Here is a 23,882-nt window from a genome sequence, read left to right on the forward strand (position 1 = left end):
TATTAGGGAAAGAACAAACAACAATATGCTCCATTGGCACAATCCATTTCCCATTTCGGGCTAATATCATTTTACCATCATAATGGAAAGTCGATACAGGAGGACACCACAGTTCAGCGCTGCAGATCACTCTACGCTCGCCAGAGAGACAAGCCTACTTCCCCTAACCCTCACAGAAGATGGAAAGGATTGCTACATCACCATTTACGCAGATAAAATAATATCAGTTTTTTAAAAAGTACACCGAACAGAAGCACCTCTGGTTAAAGCAGCGTTCAGGACATACCAGAGTTTATTCAAGAACTGGAACAGTCTTCCTCAGCATGTTAGTAGTGACCTCTCTTTCCCCTCTTCTTCTTCTCCTTTCAGGTAAGTCTCTGCCCACCTGTAGTGCACCCTTGGGACAGTCATCCACTTAAAACTTAACCGGGTTCGTGGCCTTGTTCACTGACTTGTTGTTTTCGCTACCAAATGGGAGGAATTGATTTCAAAGACAGAAAAATCAATTATCAATTGGTGGCTGTTTCTTGCTGATATAGCAAGATGTACACAAGCTAATCTTGCAAGCTTTCTTTCTTTCTCCTAATGCCATAATGTGGGTACTGTGTTATTGTTGTATTTAGCTGTGCTGATGTAACATCCATTTAAGTGTAAATTGGCCACTGTGCATGGAATATAACGTTGTTTTGGGTGTGCTCCCATTATCTCATGCCTTCTTACATACAGGGGAACACTGGATAAGGATGTCTATTAAGTGGCATACTACAACTGCAGCTGCAAAATAATAATAATAATAATACATTTTAAATATGTAAATCTGTATTTGTGACAGTACTAATTGTTAATTCCAATGTTGGTTATTTGTCATCTATGAATGGTATACAATGCAAAAATTGACTTTAATGTGAGACCTGTACAATTCTGCGTGTGCTCTACTTTAGTTCCTCAAGTGGAGCTTTTTCCAGAAAAACCCCGGAGATCTGCTCTGAACCAGCTCACTAGAACTCTTCTCCGTCACTACAACTGCGGGGTCCGGCCCGTTTGGAACTGGACCGACCCGACAGTGGTCTACATTGATTTGATCCTCCAGTCCGTGCTTGAAGTGGTAAAGATAATCTGTCGGGGTCTTTGGGCTACATTACACAATTGATTGCTGCAAAAACACATTACAAGATAGCATATTTTTCTTTACTGCTTTGGATACCTTATGCTAAAATATTTTGGAGTTGTTATACTTAATGGCTGAAGAAAACTTTGCCTGAAAACTTGTGGCTTTTCTTACAGGATGGGCAGACACAGAAAGTGACAACAAGTATGTGGTATCGTCAGGTTGGTGAATATTAATTTTATTTTTGTGTTTCGGTTGCTCTCTCCGTGCGTCTCATGGTGAGATTTAAGTACCAGGCTGCCACATCACGCGTGTGTGGTTCATTTTCAGATCTGGAAAGACGAGTTTCTGGTTTGGGACCCGGCTGAGTTCGATGGGATTAATGAGATCTCCCTCTCATCTGATGCCATCTGGGTGCCCGACATTGTCATCAGCGAATTGTGAGCCTTCCATTTTATAATTGATGTTTACATTATGCACTTGGGGTGAAACATGATAGAACCACTCATGCACCAGAGTGCCCTTTTCAAGCAGTGTCTCAATCACGGCTGTCGAACCTAGTGACTAAAGAGAGAGTGCCCATGGTGTGCCCATGCCAGTCAAACGGCTGGTTGATGGGACTCCATCTGAGGCTCTTGTCATTAATACAGTGATATGCCCCACAGTTGTAAGTTCTGTCCATGCCAGTACTAACTATGAATGGCAGTTCCACAGGACAACACATTATTTTTTCATTGCATTGCCCAGATAAGAAGGGCATTCATTGGCAGAGTATTCCTAGCCTGATCACATGATTGGTTATTCAGGCACTTCTGATCTGTTGCACAAGTCTCTAGTGCAAACCTGTGCAGCTAGGCTGGACTAATGCAGCGTTAAGCAGTGGCTCCTGGCTGCAAATTCAGAGGATCAGAGATCTTGGGGACCCACACTGGTGCTTGTTTTTGTTACAGCCAATTTCTTGATTAATTAAGGCTGTTGAAAATGTGATTAGTACTAGGTACTAATACAATTTAAGACTAATTTGCTATCATGTAACTAATTTTTCACAAATAGTTTTGTTTCAGTGACCAGAGGTCCATACTTTCAGCAAGTAGAATCCCACAGATGTCACCTATCAGCCTATTTAATCACTTTAATATTTTATCTTCTTTCTAATGCAATCCTTGGTCATATAGCACAACCCAGGAAATGAAAGCATCAGACTTATTAAAAGTGCCTGGGGTATTAATATGGAACGTATTATTCACGTGTTGCATTTCTTTTCTTCACATAATGCAACTTTAAAAGGGGACACATTATGCCAGAAAAATAACATGTCTGGAAGAGAACAATTAACAGAGGTTGCAACTGTGGTAGGAACAATAAGCAGCGTACACATTGGGTCCCAAGGATCAAGTTGGAGAGCCCCTGTGCTAGTGTGTTTTGTTGTAACATTTGATATGACAGTACAGTAATGGGACAGGCTTACCATTACCACTGGCCATTTGAAATTGCGGCAGAGAAGAAAAGCAGTGAATGAAAGGCTGTGGAAATAGGGGTGTGACTGGTGCTCTCTGCTGACTCCCCCCTCAGCGTGGACGTCGGCCGATCGCCACACATCCCTTACATTTATGTGAACTCCTCTGGGACGGTGAAGAACTACAAGCCCATTCAGGTGGTGTCAGCCTGTGACCTGGAGATCTACGCCTTCCCCTTCGACCGGCAAAACTGCACCCTCACGTTCCGCAGCTGGCTGCACACAGGTGAATACTGCACACACACACGCACGCACACACGCACACACGCACGCACACACACACACGCACACACACACGCACACAAACACACACACTTTGAAGCACATCTGCATGCCAAAAATTCCACACATATTTACGCAGACATGCACGCACATGCAGGCACACACACACATCACATGAAATGAGACACATGTGCATTACGTAATGGCCACAGATATGCAAACGCACACACACACTCATGCACACGCATATGGAATCATGCGCGTGCATCCACATACGCGCACACACACGTGCTGATAAAAACACACACAGAAACCTGTGTTTTGACACTGCGTTGTCCTCCTCCCTCCCCTCTGCTCTCCCCATCCCAATACCCCATCCAGTTAAGGAGGTGGACTTGGCCTTGTGGAGGAGCGCAGAAAAGATCTCCAGCGATAAGAGAGAGTTCATGGACGACGGCGAGTGGGAGCTTCTGTCTGTGCCCTCCCGATACGAGCAGCTGCACCTGGGGGGCGGGGACTACGCCCAGATCCAGTTCAACGTGCGTAACACAGCACTCCTTATGACAGGGAGATTGGGTGGGGGGGGCGCAGCCGTGGACAAACGCATATCATATTGTATAATGCGCTCCAAAGAGGCACACTCTACTGAAGAATTTGTTCTTTGTGCATATCAATTTATGATGTTTAATTTCACAAGATAAAGAAGGTGGTTTTTTTGCTTTTCATGTAATTTGAATCTCTATTAGCTCATGTAATGCCATGTTATACACCCGGATCAAGCTGCAGTTATGCTTGACACATTTTGCCAGCTGTCCTTGATACCCCTGCGGTGTTCTTGACTCATCTCTTGGATGAGTACAGGATGTGCCTCATGTATGTACTTGTCCCACTAGAGATACTGTGGGGTTTAAGTCAGCCAGAATTCTTTGGGTCTACCATTGATTCACAAGTTTCCCAGTGCCCACTGTCTGCCAGTTATACCAGTCAGTGACATACACCTTTCCTCTAACTGGCCTCACTTTTCTGAACTACTGTGAAGTCCATATGGTTTAGAATAATCCCTGGTTCACAGAAAGTCTTTCAGGGAAGTATACACACCTCCTCATCTACAGTGTGGCTCGAACAAATGAGGGTAGTTCAACAGTGACTTGACATTAACAAATGCCCCAATTCCAGAAAGGGAGAACAATTAACAATTTAACATAGAATAAGTAGCAAGAAAAACAACAATAGCAAAAACATAACAGCATACTTGCAACCACAAGTCTATCCAGGCGTCTCTCTCTCGACTCCTAGGTGGTGATTCGTCGCCGCCCCCTGCTGTACGTGGTCAGCCTGCTGATCCCCAGCATCTTCCTCATGGTGGTGGACGTGATTAGCTTCTACCTGCCCCCGAACAGCGGCACCCGCATCACCTTCAAGACCAGCATCCTGCTGGGCTACACCGTCTTCAGAGTCAACATGACCGACGAGCTCCCAGCAACGGCCATAAAAACTCCACTTATTGGTGTGCCAGCTCCAGAATTTTAATGAAGTACCTGCTTCACTGGTACCCTTTAGACAAAAAGCAAACAGTCTGTGTGTGTGCCTACATGTGTATGTGTGTGTGTGTGTGTGTGTGTGTGTGTATAGTTTGAAAATATTTCCACCCATCACTTAAGACAGAAATATCATGTCATACAAATATGGCATAAACAGAGAAGAAAGTCACTCTTGCTTGATTTATAGCTCATGGGAAACACATGGTGATTCGGAGTGAATGGGAAATCCATACCTCAGTGTAAAGGATAGAGAGCGTTGAGCATTGCGATTCAGACTGAACTGTCCTTTGGTCATTGTCCTCCTAGGCGTTTTTTTTGCCGTCTGCATGGCACTCCTGATCCTCAGCCTGGCCAAGTCCATCCTGGTGGTGAAGCTGCTGCACCATAACGAGGAGGCGGTGAAGGAGATGTCCGTGTCTGCCTGTCTGCTGGACAAATACGGCTCCTCCAGCCACAGCTTCAACGAGAGCTCCTTCACCTCTGTCAAAACTCTGGAAGACATGGATCAGTATGGCGGTGAGAAACATGCTTTATGGGAAAAAAAAAAAAAAAAAAACGAAATGTTCATGTGTCGAGTGTGTAGACTCCCCGAAAGCTAAGAGCAGCTTTGCTGTAAGTGCTTTGTCGGTATAGGACTGAAATATAAGCTTGGTGCGGGCTGCTTGGTAACTCATCCCAATAAAACAGTGTTCCGTTGTGCTGATGTGCGCTGTGGCGTGCTGTTGAATCCTGAACATACCACCGGGGCACAGCATCACCCATCAGTCTGTCAGTCGAACACCTGCAGCCTGCCAGCTGTTCCAACACAACGACAGCACAGCTGGTGGACTGTGGAGCACCTGCACACCAGGGGATGTGCATCAGTGGAGAGCGTCTGCTTGTCTTCTCTGTCCTGTATCGGTGTAGATAAGACACTCCACGTCAGGAGAAAAAGAATCTGTTAAGCAAATAAATAAATGCTTGCTCTGTCCAAGCAACATCCCATGATCCCTGACTTTCATTCTCTCACACTGAAAAAAGTGAAATGTTGGATCAACTTAAAATTCTTCATAACTTTTCTTCAACTGGTCACATTACACTACAAATTTTTATTTGACTCAACTAAGTTTAATAAAATTTAATAAAAACTGATAGGTTCCTTTAATTCAGTTTAACTTAGTTGAGTGAAATGAAAATTTTTTTGAAGATGTGATCAGTTGAAGAATAATTTTGAAGAATTTTAAGTAGAACAAACATTTCACTCGTTGATCCAACATTCCAGACCTGCCTGTTTCCTGTGTTTACAGGCATTGAGCTGGACTTCTCCCCAGAGGAGGACTTCCTCTCTCTCTGCGAGCCCCAGGAAAGCACCCTGCAGCTGGAGAAGGTGCTCCAGGAAATGGTGTCCCTCAGGTACTACCTGCTCCAGGAGGAGAGCGACAGCTCCACCCAGTCGGACTGGGTGGCCCTCTGCTACAAGGTGGACAAGCTCCTCTTCCGCCTCTACCTGCTTATCCTGCTCGTCTACACCACCACCCTGCTGTCCCTGTGGATCTACTGGGGCTCAGCCTAAAACTGCAGGCACGGGCAACATTTCACAGTGTCTGCAATGACATTCTACAGACCACAGCGGGAAGTGTCCTCACAAGCACAGTGTGTAGCAAGGGGAAAAATAAGATTACAGAAGTCTGAGTATTCAATGGGTTTTACTGAGAAAATTGAAACCACATAACTATGGGTCGCAGATGCTTTACTCCTGTAAGGAATAATGTGTTCTACAACTTGGCATAGAAAACATAATGTAGAGTGAAATTAAACATTTGTGCCATTGCTTGCGAGAAATTATTGCTTTGCAGTGCTTTTATCTTTGTAATAAAAAGGCAGGATAAAAGGTTTTGTAATTTACACTGTGAATTGATTTTCATAACGCGAAATGATTAAGGGGTGCCAACTAAAAAGCAGTTTGCCGTTTCATTAAGCCTTACACCTTATTACTTCTCTGCCTTTGCTTAAGGTACTCGTACACTATTTATTACAGTAGAAATAAATGTTTAAATGTTTTAAGCAAATGCATATTAGACTCTTATTTAGTGTGAGAGTTATTTCATGTGTGGACTTCACTTCAAAGAGGTAATGGTGAACATATCAATCACAGGGTACATACCATCAAATAAATAAATTAAAAAATTTGTAGCCCGCGACCCTGCCCAGGATTAGCGGGTATAGATAATGGATGGATGGAATATGTTTTTTTTTATTGTATAGAGGAATCTTTTTGTTTCAACATGGTTGAGTTTGCTGGAAAATGTATGTGCTTAATCCCTCTTGGACCAGAGCTAGACCAGCCCTCAAACACACCAGCTGCGTTTCTGTCTTCAGAAATTACACATTGCCTGAAATTGCATCAGCTACAAAGTCAAAGCGCTACACGGAACATTCTGTTCCTTTATGCACCGCGTTTCCAAGGGCGTTTGGAAATGTGTGCAGCACTTACTGTATGGGTTCGGCAGTGAAATTCAAGATTGTTTTTGTGTTTGCAATTCCATAGTATAATAAGATCCTTTCTTCACTTTGATGTAGCCGAACGAGCGCTTGGAAGGCCAAATTGGTGCAGATAAATTGATTCTCCCGTACCGCTGAAAAAAAATAAAGTATTCAGGTCCGTCAAAGATGCATCTCACTGGAAACAATCAATATAAATGTGCTTTTTCCCTGAATGCGGCTGATGTTTGCTGATCTTGTTTCAGCTGGCCATTTAGCTCCATCAGGGAACTGCGTCAAAAAAGCAGATTTTAAATGCGAGCACAGTAGTCTAGGAACGAGTTAAGGCACTCAAAATGAGCAATGCATTGCGCTTATGCACACATATACACACACAGACACACAAGCACACACACACAAACATAGGCACACACACACCCACACATACAGACACACAGGCACTCACACACACACACACACACACATACACACACACAGACTTCAGAAAGTTGCTGATAACAACCTGTTAAAAGAACAAAACAGGCACTAACACATCTGGATTGTTTTCATTTGAAAGAAAAAGCTCGGTTTTGCCGGCCAGCGGTTGGAAATATACACCTGCAGGCAGTTCCTCTGCTTTGCATGCAAACCGGGTCGCTTTCTTCAGTCTGGATCCCTTTGACTGTATCTTGAAAGCTTGATTTTTGACCTTATCGCCACTCCAGTTTTCTTTGAAGAGCCGTGGTTCAGACCTTAATCAAACCGATTACTTTCTCTTACAGCTTACTTTAATTCCCATTATTGTAGATCTTTATGCCTCGGCTACTGACAAAAGCCAGACAAAGGCTTTACAATCTTATCTCATTCTCATGGAATTAAGGTTCAGGGATTATAAACATTTATTTCCAAGCTTATCTGTTCCGGCACAATAAACTAATTAAAAGTTTTGTTATCCAGATTTAGCTAGCCCTGGTTCTTGTGGAAAGTTTCTTGTCCAACTGAATTAATCTCCTTGTTTTTATACATTGAAAAACCCACATTTTATAATATTCATTACCAGTTTAACATCAAGGAGTAACTATATCTTTACATTGCAAGAAACAATTTATTTTTGGTTTAAATGCATTGCATCTTTTATTCAAGCAGTGCTCTTTAACTGAACCTGACTGTATTACAGAATCTCAGAAATTTCCTGTGCAGTTCCCTAGTATGAAATATAATGCAATTTCATTCTGAACTCAAACTTTTTTGGCAAGCACTGTCTATTTGACTGCACATATTTCTGCATATTTGACAAAGCTAAAGCGCAAAAAGTGCTGTAATTTCATCTTTACTTAGGTTTCTGTTTTTGATTACATTATGGAACAATCCCCAAATTACAATTAAAATGAAATGGTGGCAACAATCTGAATGGTTGAAATGCTAAAATAATTTTTAAAAAACCTGCACCAATAAGACTGAAGCAACCATGAACTGAGTTGTGAAACCATTTGTTGTCTAGAAACATAACCTGTTCTGCATTTGCACTGGGAAGCTCTTGGATATGCTGATGTACAAGGTACTGGCATCAGCATATCCAAGAACCGAGTTAGCTGCCCCTGGTGTTATATTCCTCTTTCATATTGGTCACGCACGGTGGCCCTCTGTCCCAATGCCCCATCAAGTTGCCTCCATCTTTTGTGCACTGCATGTAACAATTTTGTTTTCATTTTTAGCTCATAATAATACCGGAACACATTACACTGATGCACATAGAGACAGTACTGTAGCTCACTGTCTATTTTATGAATGACTGCTTTGTGATATTACATCATAAATTATTCCAAGAATTTGCTCGTGTTTATTTAATTTCAAATGGAGTATGATTTTTTTTTTTTTTTCATTTTGTCACACATCTTGATAACTAATCATTGGATTGGACAGTTGGCCTGAATTTAAATGCATAAATACATTTTGGATAGTGATTTGACACTACTTGGAGCTCTAGTGATATGCCACAAACTGTCAGTCACTCACTCATGTACAAAAACATTGCAGCTGAAATAAGCGCACCAGAAAATGCATATAATTTATTTTCATTCGAAGTAATTAAAATTACATAACAATGTTAATGCTCCACATACTGTTGTTCTTGGTTTGTAGCACGAGTTTAAGCACAGTACTAGTTTTAGTTTTGGCAGCAAAGGTGTAGTAGGCCTAATGAATGCTATGTTTTAATGTCTATTAACACATTCATGCAGACGTTTCAGGGGTTTGCAATAGAATATCAGATTACAGACATCACATCCTGTAAGATAACTCGAACCTTTTCAGCAGGTGACTGCGTCTCTGTTACATACAAGCAGATGCCCTGTCAGGAAATAAACAAACGGAATTAAATTCCGTAACAATTTCCAGTTACATTTTCCTGACAAAAACGTCAGAGGCATCGACTGAGTTAATCAAGAGCCTAACCAACTCCCACCCTCTGACCACACTGTATTATATCTCAGTTTAATGAAATTAGGGATAATGTGGGGCGAGCTGGGCTTCAGATATTATTGCCATCTCAAATGCGTCTGCACACATTCATGACAGATATTGTATTGAAGGGTCATGGTAAAATGTGATAAATATGTCTTTCATGCACCCACTTATCAGATGGAAACTCTTAACCTAATTACTTGTCTATATTGCTGCAAAAAAGAAGGGGAAAATATTGACTTAATTTTCTGTGGTATTTTAAATGCATATCGAATTAAACAGTTTGATGACGAGTTGTGTGTATCGCTTTACTGTTGCTTGTAAGGTATCATAGCTAGATAAAATATTACTGCTTTGAGCAAATAGCCTACACACACGGATGTGCGATGCTTACATAATTCTGAGAATGTCATTCTCTTAAAAATGTAATTATTTTAAAGAGTTTTCATTAAAAGTCAACATTCAATGCAAATAACATACTATAAAACATATAGTAATAATATGTCAAATGTTTTGGAATAAATACTAATTTTATAGAAACTCTTCATCTGATACCATCGTAAGGGCCATTTTATATACAGTAACAGAAATATTTTACTATTGTTTAATCAAATACTCAGACAAGTGGCCCACTGCACTTCGGTGAAGGAAAAAGCAAACAGCATCCAAGGAAAATTGTGAGCGGATCTTCAGAACTCATTATTTCGTAAGCGATTCCCAGAACTGTGTCTTTTACAATACATCATCTTTATTTCATACGTCATCATTCATACGCCCCAACCTTGCTTCCCCCTTGTTTATTGGTTTGGATTTTTAGAGCGAATTGTCTTACTATGGTGAAACGAAAGATTTTTTTTTAAACCATTTTTCTATCGCAATTTTTTTTTTCTTTGTTTCGTAACCTATTCAGGTATTACGATTTGATTTGAGGCAATGTCGTTGAAGTGCGTTAACTCAGCGCGCTCGCCTTGGACACACCCTTCACTACCATGGTGACATCAGCTCTTAGACAGAAGCTTCATGCCAAGAAGCCAGGGCTATTTAATTTATTAATCTATGCAGCTGTGCCTAGAGACTGGAATCTGTTGCTTTTCTTATGAAGCACGAGGTGTCCGATATAGATACTCAACAGAGCACGCCAATACATACTGACTACGGGGAGCCGCTGAGAAGAGTTTTTTTTTTCTTCACAAAATGAAGTTTTCAGGACTTTGGACAGTTCTCTGTCTACTTCTGGTAGACACAGAGCGAGGCTGCTTGGGTAGCTGCAATCCAGGCAAGTAACGCTGTCCTATCATGTGTGCTGGGAAGAAAAACTCGCCTTTAAGACCGACGTTTCCACTAACTGATGTTTTTGGATGCGAAAATTTATTTGAACGTAACCAAGCTAACACTGTGCCTGTAGACATTCAGGTAACAGTTAAAAGGGTATCATTAGTGTTTATGTGATTAACTTTTTGTTTGGCTGACTATTGAGTATTTCATTGATTATATCACAAGTTTTTAACTTTATCATTACTTCTTATACTAATAACGAGACGAACAGCAGCAGCAACAACAGCAATGATTATAACAATAAATGTAATTATTAGCTGAGTTAGTAGTACTTACATTATATAATTTCCAGTCTTTGGAAAAATATTAGCAACCTTACTTGAGTAAATATCATTGTGTGTGTGTGTGTGTTTTAGTGAGGAGAATGGGAAACCCCACCGGACGCTTTGCCAATGCCACTTTGGTTCGCCTTGCTGAGTATTTGAGTGCTGGGTACAAGAAAGGTGTGCGTCCCGTACGAGACTGGCGACAATCAACCATGGTGGCCATCGATCTTATGGTGTATTCCATTCTGAATGTGGTGCGTAGTATAGAAACGTTTGATTCTAAAACAAATGAACGCTGGTCATTTAATTATCTGATTTACCTTCATGGCAGATCATAATTCAGATTCAGTGTTGTAGGACTATGAAAGCTAAACATGAATTTACGCTGATACTGGGAAGTACATGTTGCACTTTCCTCCTTTCCTTCTGTTCTTATACAGGATGAGAAGAACCAGGTTCTGACTACATATGTGTGGTACAGGCAGGTAAGTCAGTAAACCTACTCCAGCTTTGCAAGGCATCAGTAGCAGACCTCATTTTATCCAATGTAACAGGAGTAAAAGCTTCCTCTATCAGCTCCGAAACATCTTATTATTATTATTATTATTATTATTATTATTATTATACATTTAATTGTGTATTTCTGGGGAAATGATTTTTAAAATTATATATATTTTTCTGTATTTTTTCTGCACACTCGTTACTTATGTGGATTTTCCATTAAAGCAATGGGTTGATGAATTCCTTGTCTGGAACCCTGAAGACTTTGATGATGTCAAGCAAGTGTCCATCCCTACCGCCAACATCTGGGTGCCAGATATACTCATCAATGAATTGTAAGTACCGTGTGCCATGTTTTTATCACAACAACCCACATTAGTAATGTAATGTACTCCATTAGTGTGCAGCTAAGATGCTGGAAGCTAGTGTAGATACTCTGAAAGATATATCCATTGATTAACAGGAAGTTTCATCACCAGAACTCTGGACCAATAGGAAATGTGGGAGGCATAGCCTGGCCTTCCAAAAGCTCGACTATCTGTTTCACACTATACCTGCTAACACAGTACACTGACATGGCAGTACTGAGCCATGGAACATATGAACAGTCCATGCGTTTCATTAGCATCTCTAACTCCTGCGCTCTCTGCAGCGTGGATGTGGGGAAGTCCCCGGACATTCCCTATGTGTACGTGGGGAACAGGGGGCTGGTGCGGAACTACAAGCCCATCCAGGTGGTGACGGCCTGCAGCCTGAACATCTACAACTTCCCCTTCGACGTCCAGAACTGCAGCCTCACCTTCCAGAGTTGGCTGCACACCAGTAAGGCCAGTCACATTGCACTGCCCCCTCGCCAGCACACAAACCCCTTCTGTCCTTCAGCCTAACTCCTGGGAGCACTTCGACCTTTTCTGTGGGAACGTTGGTTGTGTTTATGGAGTATATTTTCCACTTGACAAATTTTCATTTAGTTAGATATTTAATGTTAGTATTGTCATTTGGATAATTATATAATGATGATTATGATGATGTTTCTGGTTTTACATTTTGTGCGGATATTATAATTATTATAATGTTATTATTAACAGTGGTACTTAACAATACTGTAATAATAACCAGAACAACAACAATAATAATAATAAGCATCATATTATGATGTGAAAATCTCAGAGTTTCTGAGAGGCTAGTGAAGAGTAGGAACTGGCCGAGGCGAAGCGGAGTTAAAACCCCCTGTGTGCGCAGTGATGAATGTGCAGTAATGGATCTCCTCTGTCTCCTGCCCTGTAGTTAATGACATTAACATCTCCCTAATGAGAACACCAGAGGATGTGCGGGTGGACAAGAACGTCTTCATGAACCAGGGAGAGTGGGAGCTGTTGCACGTCCTGACAAAGTACAAGTCCTTCAGCGTCGACGGGAACGACCACTACGCGGAAATGAAGTTCCACGTAAGCGCCTCCGAGCCCTTCGGCGAACATCTGATTCCGTCTCGCTTTCGGGGGAATAGATAAGCAAACGCACATCAGTTAAAACTCTGATATGAGCGCTATGAAAACAAGAGCTGTAGAAGGAGGTTCAACTTTGCCTTAAATGCCCAAAATCTGTATCCTTTGCATTTTTCAAGGCTCAAAAAGAAAATCTACGTTCTTTTCATAACTTTTGCTGCATCTTTGATATTATTGATATTAATTTTATGTTTTATGTTGACTGCTGAAATCGAACACACACACACACACACACACACACACACTCACTCACAGACACACAAGCACTCACACAACAGAATACTTTGAAATATAGTTACACAAAAGGATTTAAATACAGGCTGGTCTGGATGCTGATATCTTGTGTCCCTTTTGAGTGTGTCAGCCAATGTAGCCACACACTTAATGAGAGTTTTTTCATACACACAGACAAACATAGAGCAGAGTATATGTCTGTATAACGATTAATGGACATAATTAGCATTAACATGTGTTTTCCAGGTTGTGATTCGACGGAGACCTTTGTTCTACACAGTCAACCTCCTCCTGCCCAGCATATTCCTCATGGTGATGGACATAGTGGGTTTCTACCTACCCCCGGACAGTGGAGAGAGGGTCTCCTTTAAGATCACTCTGCTCCTGGGCTACTCGGTCTTCCTCATCATCGTGTCCGACACACTGCCAGCCACCGCCATCGGCACCCCGCTCATCGGTAAAGCCCGAAGAATTCGCTACTTTACCATTCACATGGTAAAATAGCCAATTCTGATCTCGTTCGGTCTCACTCTTTTGAAGTTCCGGGTTATTGGGACTTTATTCACGGCGACACAATCGCGGCATTTAAAACGGATTCCTATTAAAATTGTGTGGCAGCAAAAGATTTCCTTTCAGCGGCTTATCCTTTCGAATCACATTGTCTGTGATCTCATCTCACGCTCGCATTAGAAATAATGACACAAAGGTATTATCAGATTTTACATTTGACCTCATTTTGGGTAGAAAGAGATATTTCTGGCTTCTGGACTGTCTCATCGGCCTCTCAAGGCCCACAGACAGCAGTAGCACTGTTGATGCTCCCAAAACAACCTTCTCATTGTGAGACGGTATTGGTCATATAGGCATGCCTTCACTGTGGCTCGAGATCATCCTGTTTTGTGTGTGCTTAATGTGCTCATTGAATGCCATTGTACTGCCTGCCATGAACGGCTCATTAACTGTGTCAAATCCATCTCAAGTTCAGGCCATTAGAAAAGAGGAGAAATAGGCAGCCAGGTAGCTCATCCTGCTAACTTATTGGGCTCCAGTGTAGCGATGTACGCCGCGGTCTATTATCGATCATGTCTGTGCTGATCTGCCTGCCGACGTTCAGCTCGTGTAAGCTGTCACATGTTTAGCTGTTGCACTGATTGGGAATTCCCAGCTGAAAACTGGTTACAGTACTGCATAAATAAATAAATAAATAAATAAATAAATCAGTCTCTTCCACCCTATCAATATTTTATCAAACAAACTCCTGAGCTGCCACAGGCAAGAACTAACCCTTTAGTGTGGTGTGTTTGGAATATGCTCACTGAGTGTTATTTTACAAACCGTGGGTCAGTTGCATGTCCCTGCCCATAGAGGGTGCTGTAACGCTCCATCTGTGCTGTCTCTGCTCCGGCTGCAGGTGTCTACTTCGTGGTGTGCATGGCCCTGCTGGTGATCAGCTTGACGGAGACGGTGCTGATCGTCCGCCTGGTTCACAAGCAGGACCTCCAGCCGCGGGTCCCGGAGTGGGTCAAATACCTGGTTCTGGAGAGGGCCACGGCCTTCCTCTGCATCCGGAGCCGGCGCCAGTTCTGTCCCGTCCTGTCCCGAGGACCTGACCTGCCCCACTTTAGGGAGAACAACATGAATATGGGTGAGTATGGGGTTAAAATAAATCATTTCAGCACATTGTGGCTCAGTTCCTGTTCAGCTATGGACTTCCTTATTGTTAAGAGCACGATGCTATCGGAGCTGCTAAATGGCTCATCCTGCCAAGGCAGTGCAGTGACATATAATCCGGTTGCTACTGGGTTCCAGTCATGTGATAGATGATCTGTTGTAGTTTGCTCCTTCCATTCCTACCGATCAGCTCTAAGTGCTTAACTTACATTGATTTTGAATGGAAACACTGATGTGGAACCATGTCATTGAGTGAGACTGGGGTCCAAACATTGCATATGACTGTGTGCCAGCAGCAGAATCTAACTTGGCCTTGGCCTTGGGCATTTTTCCCTCTGGGCCAAGCAATAAAACCAATCCCCCAGTGCAATGACAGGGACACTGTACTGTAGGAGGTTCTGATGCAAAATCACTGCCATGCATTGGCCAAGTGGGTGCTACATGTCATAGGTGGTTGGAAAGGCGCTATATAAATTAAATTCATAATTACCATGATGATGATTTTTGAACACAAAGGCCAAAGCCTCTCTTCTGTCTTGCGTGCCCTTCTATGCCACCCCCCTCCTCCTAGTCAGATGCAATCACCGCAGCTGTGAAAGCACAAAGGACACGGAGAGGGGGCTGGGCATGGGCCTCTCCGCCCGGGACGGCGTCCCCGTCCTGGACAGCATCCTGCGGGAGATCTCCTCCATCCGCCAGTTCCTGGACAGGCGGGACGAGTGCCGGGCCATCGCCAGGGAGTGGCTGCAGGTGGGCTATGTCCTGGACGTGCTGCTGTTCCGCGTCTACCTGGTGGCCGTGCTGGCGTACAGCATCACCCTGGGGACCCTGTGGTCCGTGTGGCAGAACTCCTGATAGGCTGACACCTGCCCCCCCCCCCCCCCCCCCCAACGCTAAAATAACTTGCAATAACCGCATTTACACTCTATGCTGTAAGAACGGTAAGCGGTGATCATTCGTGCAAGATGGATGGTTGACAATTCAGTTCATTCAACTGACAGTTGACAATTTGACAATTCAATTAATCCACTATATAAAATGCGTTAATGCTTGTACTGGAAGAAAAAGTCAAGCCAGTGGTGTTATGAATAAGGTGTAGATTTAAATAAACTGCAGTTAGTTCATTTCAGTAGAGCATAACTAACAGAACGCTCACACACATACACACACCTCATTTTTGTATGCCTTGTTATGTATTATCAGAGCAAACCTACATGACTGTCAGATTGCTGTCACTATGCAGACTGATTCTTTGGACAACTGAAAGGTTTAAAACGACCTGAAATCTATACAAAATTTGTTTACAAATAAGCTAGTGAAGCAGGCCACAAGACTGTATATTGCCAGGACCTTTACATCAAATTGCTTGTGCATGTTAGTAACAATTAGTCTAAAAGCTTGCTACCATACTGCCCAACCCTATTTGCAAAAAAGAAGGCCCCATTAAGGCTACAGTATTCTTGATGAGAAGGAAAACCAAATTTGAACCACAGCCAAACATGGTGCCACAGTTCAAGAAAATGGTAAATAAATATTATTCTGCAGAAGTTTTGTAAATGAAATGAAATGAAATGAATATATCCTTACAACATGTATCCACACCAACACACATTTTTCAACACACACAATGTCCTGTCTCTTTACAGTGAAAGCTACTCTTTCACAATTGTATTTAATAAATTATTTAACAAACTATATATCAGAATCCTATCATTTTTACTGTATATGTACAGTACACATAACCTCCAGTATAAAAGCACTCATAAGGTATACATTCTCTTTACAGTATCATTAAATATCTCTGGTTTTAATGGCAGTTTTAATTAAGTCAGAGAATAAAAAACATTCAGCAATCACCGACAAGACTATTTATTTAAACGTCTTTGCTTGGCAGACAGTTCTACCCAGGGTACCTTCTCCAAGATCGTTATTTATTTATTATTTTATTTTGTTTATTTTACACTTGGTCTTGTGTATAGAGGGGGTGTCCACATTGAACTGGTAACCTTTAGGTTAAAAGCTGAGCATTGTAATCATGATGCTGCAGTGTCCCTCTTTCATTTAAGATCCACATATAATGCTTAAATCACTGATCTACCACAATCCAAAAAATTAGCAGTATAACATATGTTCAGATGATCATTCACTGGCCTGAATCATTTACAGTCTTGGGGAAGAAATAGCTGTCCTCTCACCTGTCTCATGACACAGGATGTCAATGAAAACTTGGAGCAGGGTTTTCAAAATGCAGGTCCAGACCCAGTGCGTGGGGCATGAGGAATGTGTGTCTGCAGTCTGCAGTTGAGCACGTTAAACTAGATTTCAGTGGAAGTGGGTCACGAGGAGGGCTGTAAGGTTTGGCAGCCCTTGTGTTAGTATCAGGGGAACCTTGACCTTAACCACTGCACCCATGTTATTTTGTTGACCGCCTCACATTTCATGTTATTGCTGATATGTAGTAGTATCTGTTTTTACATTTTTACCAAAATAAAACAATGTTGTTCTCTTGGTCCTCCTGTGTGTATAGTATGTTCTGTGTTTACCAGCACCCCTTTAAAGCACTGTGATAATTGTGAAAAACCTCAGTTAAACACACTCCTGAGTGTACATCAGAACACTGAAATTAGACAGGGAACAAAATACAAGAGCAAAATACATAATGGCAAAATAATGGCAAAGTTGTAATCAAAACCATACCCCTCAAGACCGAGATCCAGACCAAGACCAGACTTACCAGGTCTTGCAATCATCTTTGGAGTGGTGGAGATGCACCAGGGAATCATGGGATGGGGATACAGCATATACTGTATTTATCATTTATCACGGCCATAATTATTCCTGCCTCCTCACTGACACTAATGTACTAATTGTAAAGATTTTTCCATGCTGAAAAAGCACTCAGCAGGTACGCGGTGATTGAATAAATGCCATTGACACCGTACATAATTAAAGCAAAAATCAGTTAGACAGTAAATGGGACCATTGATCCCAGTGCGATCGATGCAGCACCGCGGTCCCCATCTGAAAGGCTGCTAATAACCACAGACAGATTTTCCTTAGCAGGCTGTGACAAGACTCAAAACCAGCTTTGATTCACGTCTCTCAAGGAATTTTAACGCTCCCAACAAAGAAGTGCTTGTGTTATATGTTGACATGTAGTAAAATATGTAGGCTACCTTAATTTTAGGGTACATATTTTCAAACACGTCACAGAATTTATTTTAAATATATGCTACTGTTAAAAATATGCAGTTTTTAAAACACGTTGAATAATGTATTTTTTAATACTACCTTTCCCCTAAAGCAGGGGTTACCAACCGTTGCTGATCCAGGGACCCAGGCTAACCACCATGAGACACCCAGGATCTACGAGGTTGTCTTTTGCAAGAAAATACCTGATAATTTTTCTTATTGAGAGCTCTCAATAAGGCTACAATAGTGTGTAACAGCTACTCACGCAAGTATTTAAAAAATTCAAATTACCCATAAATATGTTTACAATGAAGATACAGAGCTGTCAGATAAAATGTTACTAAAGTAGAAAAAAGTAAAACAAAATCAACTTACTTGGGCGGTTTAAAACAAAAAAGAAAGGTTTTTTTTTTTTGTTGTCAATGTGTTCATAACAAGCGCAAATTAACCATATATTAGTTTTAATGCAGTCGACCATATAATGTGTTTATGCAAACACATTGCGGATTGCTAGCCTGAAATTCTGTGCGCTCTTCTAATCCTACATCCTGCTTCCAGCTACACGTTTTTGAAATGTATCAATTCATAAAGCTGCAGAGAAGATCTAATTAAGAGTGTTCTCATTTCAGACATGAATCTTCATCCTTGAGATAAAAGACGCAAAGTGCTCTGTGTCCGTGCCAACAGCGTCTCTCTGAGATAAGAGCCAACATCAGGCTGCGCTTTGAAACGCGTTGGCTCACTACTGCTCTGTCCTCTATTATGAACTCACTGGGAAGAGAACGGCGATTCTTTAATGTATGCTATGATCTCTCGTTATCCTCACTGACACCAGCTTGAAATAAATAAGAAAGGGTCGTGGGATCTTAATTAAACTTAAATTTATAGAGAACCCACGTGGCTAACTCACAGGAAGAAAAAAACGTTTTTTAAATATAAGAAGCAGTCTTTGAAGCGGTTTACGGACAACCTGAACTGATTTATATTTAGCAATGATGAGGCGGTTCCAGTTAACAGCGCAGCTGTTGAATGTGAAAATGAAACAACATATTACTGAATTACTTTCCAAATATATCCACAAGGGGGCCCCATTACTACAGTTCACAGACTCTACTTTGCCCGTTAAATTATTCGTTATCATTAATGCCTCTCAGTCTAAAATCTTAAACACACCTTCCCTCTGTCTAATTAGGGCATATACTACAGATATTCAAATATGTCTTTCATTTGGTATAGAATCAATCCTAACCATGCAAATGAAATGCCATGCTATTCAAAATATTTTTAAAAATTAACATAATTCATCAGCTATCATGTCAAGTAATCTTTTTGGTTATAGGTTACCATTCACTCACACAGTAGCGACATTTTGTCACACTACATGAACAAAAGAGAGAGGCGGTGTCCATGTAGTGCAACAAAATTATAGCGGGTCAAATGATTATAATAATGTTTAAAGTGAATGGATCTGGAACAGTTGAATCCTTCTTTCATTTAAAGCATGATAGGGAAAAGCTACAGTCACCAAGATTGCTTTTTCCTCCAAACCTGTTTTGGAAAGCAAATTGGAGGCAGACAACATATTTGTTTGGCGCTTGTTAAAGAGTTCTTACAGCTTCTTTTGGTCATTTCAACAACATATCCGAGATTTACTGTACATTTATTCTCATCCACGCAACCGTTTGTTTAGAAACTGTTAGGGTCAGATTTTTTCTGTGAACTACTCCACACTAAAATGTTCATGCATGTTTGAGAAATTATGATACACGATATTATCCATTATGCACTATCGTTGCGAGCAGAAAGTGTTTCCTGAGTGACGTAGAAGTTCACATGCAAACGGAAGAATCGTTTGAAAGAAGGTTAGCTTTAGCGTGCGGAAACACAGCCATATTGGTTCAGGGCAGAGTTACGGCCGGCATAACCTCCCGCAGCCCTGGGTGAACAGCGAATACAATTGCGGGGTTTTGGAAAAGACCCATCCCAATTCACTTTGCCGCTGAATCCTTTCCCATCCACGAGATCATATCTGGGTCAAAGAGCACATCGATGACGTGACCTCCGTCACTGTCGCACAAAAGCTATTGAACGGCATAAAAAAAAAGCTATTGAACGGCATTCACCTCCTTACAACTGGTGCCTCGCAGTCACGTGGTCCATACCAGCTGGGGATGCCATCTGATGCTTTTATTTATTTATGAACTTTTGTAACAGAATCAAAATTAAAGAATATAAAAGAGGACACCAACACCCACCCCCCATCACACACATGCATACATACACGTGTGCGCACACACAGACACACGGCACACGGCGCACACACAGACACACGGCAAAGTTAAGTAGGGAATAGAGAGTGAGGTGGACTTCAGAAATGGTCTGATTAGGAGCTTATAAAGACATGCAACCTGTGAAATCAAGAGTCTTAATTTTTTTTTGTTTTTTTTTTATCAAACAGGGCCCACTCATTGTCAGGAACCGAGGACGTGTACTTATTTTATTGCAAACTGCCACTTTATGGACCAGCTCCAACAACTCCCTGGTAAGAACATAGACTTTCTTTGTTAGCCATTCTAGAATCGAACCCTCTATAGGGTCCACCACAGAATAAGTGTACTTGTTGCTTTCTCACGCCAAAGACGAATTCTGGGGTCAGGACGTGTGCTTTTGGGGCCCATTCTTCTGAGCATTGTGGGAATTGGCGGGTCCCCTGGCTCCTCTCTTTACACACCGAGCAGAAGGCAGAGCCCCTCATGTCTTCATTAACCCTGTCAGAGCTGCTCGGAGCGATCGCGTCGATGATGCCCATCTTTGAACTTGCTCTTAGAATTCTTCGCGGTTATTTTCGGGGCGCTCAAACACAAAGTATGTCATACTGAATCTGTCGTATTAATCACGAGTCTGGCTTCTTTCTGGACTGCTCATATGTATGTCTCATACTGCAATAAATCCACCCTCAGGTATATTGTTCGAGTTTATTTCAGGATTATGGTCACTGCCCCAAAGCTGAAGGAGAACTAGAGGCCATCTTTAAGCTAAAGCATCGCAGGCCCTTTAAAATAACTGCAGCATACTGAGTGTTACCACCCCCAACTCTCACTCAGACACATTTATCCAATATCCACTACAGGCTGCAATGCAGTGACGATTTAATGTACTAATACATTAAAGCATGTTTTATTCGAGATGCAGTTAAATCACAGAACTATCGTAAGACATACAGTACAGCTATTCTGTACAACATATGTACTAAATTGTAAGTAGGCCATGGCCAAAAAATGACTTTTTAAAAATCTAAGACTTAAATCATATAAACAGTATTATATAAGTATGTGATTGGTCATAATTGTAATTCAGGAAACGTATATATACTATTTAAAGTGGAAAAATATTTTTCTGAGGATCTGCTGGAGCTTCCTTACAGGGGGTCCCTGGAGCCCAGTTTAGGTTCAATTCCCTGCTATAACATCCCCACCATTTTTATTTCATCAACATTTTCCATGCGCCTGCACTACCTGAGTTAAGAAAGTTCTGGAACACGGAGGTTAAAAGACAACAGAAAGAGAAAAAAAACCGAGCACACAGAAATGAACAAAACTGGGAGCGTTTTGTATGCCTCCCTCATCGCCCAGCCCCTCCCTCTGATCACCACAAGCCGAGCTGCCTTTGTTTCCCGGGGAATGGTAATCGCGTCGCGCGCATCTGAGCCCTGCATATCTAATGATGCTCTTTATCACCGCGGAAATGAGAGAGGAATGCAACGCCAGGTCAGAGCAGCGGGTCAGACTCAAATGCACTCTGACAAGAGCACATTTTTGTGTGTTTGTGTGTGTACATCTGTATTCATGGCATCAAATAATATAACATTTAAATTCACTTGGTTTCTGTGAAGGGTGTGAGCTGTGGGCACAAGCATTATTAATTGTGAAATGTTTTTGTAACATGGTGAAAGATATCAACATGTACTGCAAGTCTGAGGGAGGTGGATGGGCAGTGGCAAATTATTTCAAAGCCTGAAAATCAATACTTTTACTTTACAATTCTTAATTATAGTGTAAGTTTAAAAAAAAACCAATGGTGACACAGTGAGGTGCACCATGTATCGTATTTAGCCATGTCACCACGTTACCACTAAACAATCATCAGGGCAACAGTCCACCCCCGTCATGCTTGTGCACACACACATATGCACACATACACACACGCACACATACACACACGCGCACATACACGCACACGCGCGCACGCAACACACGCAAACCCGTGCACACACTCACACACAAAATACTGGCAGTTCTTTTACACAAGGATCAATTAGGCGTTTTTTCTTTCTTTCTTTTTTCACTTAATTGAAGGTGATAGCTTCAGCCAAGATGGTATTAAAGAGGATTAAGAGACTAGATGTAGAGGTGATTAAAAAAAGATGCTGATAAAATATTACGATGCTGAAAAGGTTGGCTTTCTGCTTGAAACCCCAATGTCTCACCAGGCTACACCATAAAATATACACATCAATAAAAATGGAAAACACATTAGAGAACAGTCAGACAAACTGGAGTTCATTTTTTATTTTTTTTCTAACTGCAGATTTCAGGTATACAACTGAACATTATTATTTTCTTATGAGACTTATAAATAAAAATACAAAAAAAAAATGTTCACTACAAAACAATCTACTGTTAGTAGGATGTAAAAAATATTTTTTCCGCTATTGAAGGCACAAACTTCACTTAGTGACAACATGGAGAAGAAAACCTGCAGCATTAAATCTCTTTTATTTATTTTTTTTCACACTCCATCAGAGAACACTGAAATGTTACAAAGAGATGTGTCTGATCCTACACTGAAAAAGGGAAAAAAAAAAATTCTAAATCAAAACCGAGAATCTGATGCTGGAGTTTGCAGCCCTGGTACAGTAAGAGCAGCGCTGCAAAACCCCACACATCGTTTCTGTGCCGGAAAAGACAAAGGACCTTGCAAAAAAAAAAAATAAAAAAAATAAAAATAAAAAAAAGCTCTAATGCAAATTAAGTTTATACAAATGACAAAAAAGAAGAAAAAAATTATAATTGGGCACCTTCTAAGATTAGGCTAAGAACAGGTGCTGAGGTAGACGTAACTATAACAATTCAAATAATAATAAAACACTATATTCTTAATACAGAGCAACTGGACTGGCACTTGTGCTGTCACAACAAGGAAAAAAAAAAAAAAAATCACGGACAAGCCAAAAAAAATAAAAAATAAAAATCAAACGACAAAAATGAGAAAAGCTTTGTTACAATAAAAAGCTTGTTATACTTGGTCCGACAGGGCAATTGGTCCTCAGTGCTGATATAAAAAAGACAGAATGTCTTGGTGCTTTGTTACTCAAAAAACAGTTTAGTTATAGACCTCGATGGCACATGCATGTCAACACTGCATGAAATGGCTACTCGTTCTAGAACACCACATGGGAGCACAGTGGTCCAGCTGCAGGGATGCCATGACGACACAAACCACACTGCTGTCGCTTATTTTATTTTTTTTCATTTTCCATTGAACACACAGTCACGACACAAGCAACTTGCACACACAAGTGTGGGTACCGACCAGTAGCGGCATGTCGCGCCCTAAACCCTGCAAAAAAAAAATGAAAAAATATGGATTTCTCCGGAAAATGAGTGGTTTTTTTCCTCTCCATTTTGTTTGTCAACAAACCTGATGCTGACAGTAACATCAACAAAAAATTCTCAGTGTTTTGTCAAATGCACAAAGTGTTTCAAACAACCCATTTATCGATAGAAATGCATACCTCTTTCATGGTCAGGAATGTTAACTGTATCTATTGTCGGACAATTAATGTACCTTTTTTCTTCTCTCTACTTT

The 23,882-nt window shown here is 41.3% G+C and overlaps 2 protein-coding genes across 2 annotated transcripts; both read left to right on the forward strand.

Annotated features, from left to right (window-relative positions):
- Nucleotides 1-309: 309 nt before the first annotated feature.
- On the forward strand, nucleotides 310-6,373 carry htr3b (5-hydroxytryptamine (serotonin) receptor 3B). Its single transcript, XM_035432653.1, has 9 exons — nucleotides 310-369; nucleotides 942-1,105; nucleotides 1,285-1,329; nucleotides 1,439-1,548; nucleotides 2,681-2,850; nucleotides 3,228-3,385; nucleotides 4,143-4,353; nucleotides 4,694-4,903; nucleotides 5,674-6,373. Exons 1-9 carry the CDS (start codon nucleotides 324-326, stop codon nucleotides 5,937-5,939), a joined length of 1,380 nt encoding a protein of 459 aa, XP_035288544.1. The 5' UTR covers nucleotides 310-323; the 3' UTR covers nucleotides 5,940-6,373.
- Nucleotides 6,374-10,126: 3,753 nt separating this feature from the next.
- htr3a (5-hydroxytryptamine (serotonin) receptor 3A) lies at nucleotides 10,127-15,696 on the forward strand. The gene is made up of 9 exons (XM_035432652.1): nucleotides 10,127-10,586; nucleotides 11,002-11,165; nucleotides 11,352-11,396; nucleotides 11,638-11,747; nucleotides 12,065-12,234; nucleotides 12,700-12,860; nucleotides 13,398-13,608; nucleotides 14,563-14,796; nucleotides 15,394-15,696. Exons 1-9 carry the CDS (start codon nucleotides 10,505-10,507, stop codon nucleotides 15,675-15,677), a joined length of 1,461 nt encoding a protein of 486 aa, XP_035288543.1. The 5' UTR covers nucleotides 10,127-10,504; the 3' UTR covers nucleotides 15,678-15,696.
- The last annotated feature ends 8,186 nt before the right edge of the window (nucleotides 15,697-23,882 follow it).

This window comes from Anguilla anguilla, chromosome 9 (assembly GCF_013347855.1).
Source record: "Anguilla anguilla isolate fAngAng1 chromosome 9, fAngAng1.pri, whole genome shotgun sequence".
NCBI lineage: Eukaryota > Metazoa > Chordata > Actinopteri > Anguilliformes > Anguillidae > Anguilla > Anguilla anguilla.

Bases quoted from the DNA above. Each gene is read 5' to 3' on its own strand.
- htr3b (XM_035432653.1), top strand. From the start codon at position 324: ATGTTAGTAGTGACCTCTCTTTCCCCTCTTCTTCTTCTCCTTTCAG. The intron at 370-941 runs GTAAGTCTCTGC...GCTCTACTTTAG, and splicing joins TCTTCTTCTTCTCCTTTCAG to TTCCTCAAGTGGAGCTTTTT. The intron at 3,386-4,142 runs GTGCGTAACACA...CTCGACTCCTAG, and splicing joins ACGCCCAGATCCAGTTCAAC to GTGGTGATTCGTCGCCGCCC.
- htr3a (XM_035432652.1), top strand. From the start codon at position 10,505: ATGAAGTTTTCAGGACTTTGGACAGTTCTCTGTCTACTTCTGGTAGAC. The intron at 10,587-11,001 runs GCAAGTAACGCT...TGTGTGTTTTAG, and splicing joins CTTGGGTAGCTGCAATCCAG to TGAGGAGAATGGGAAACCCC. The intron at 11,748-12,064 runs GTAAGTACCGTG...CGCTCTCTGCAG, and splicing joins GATATACTCATCAATGAATT to CGTGGATGTGGGGAAGTCCC.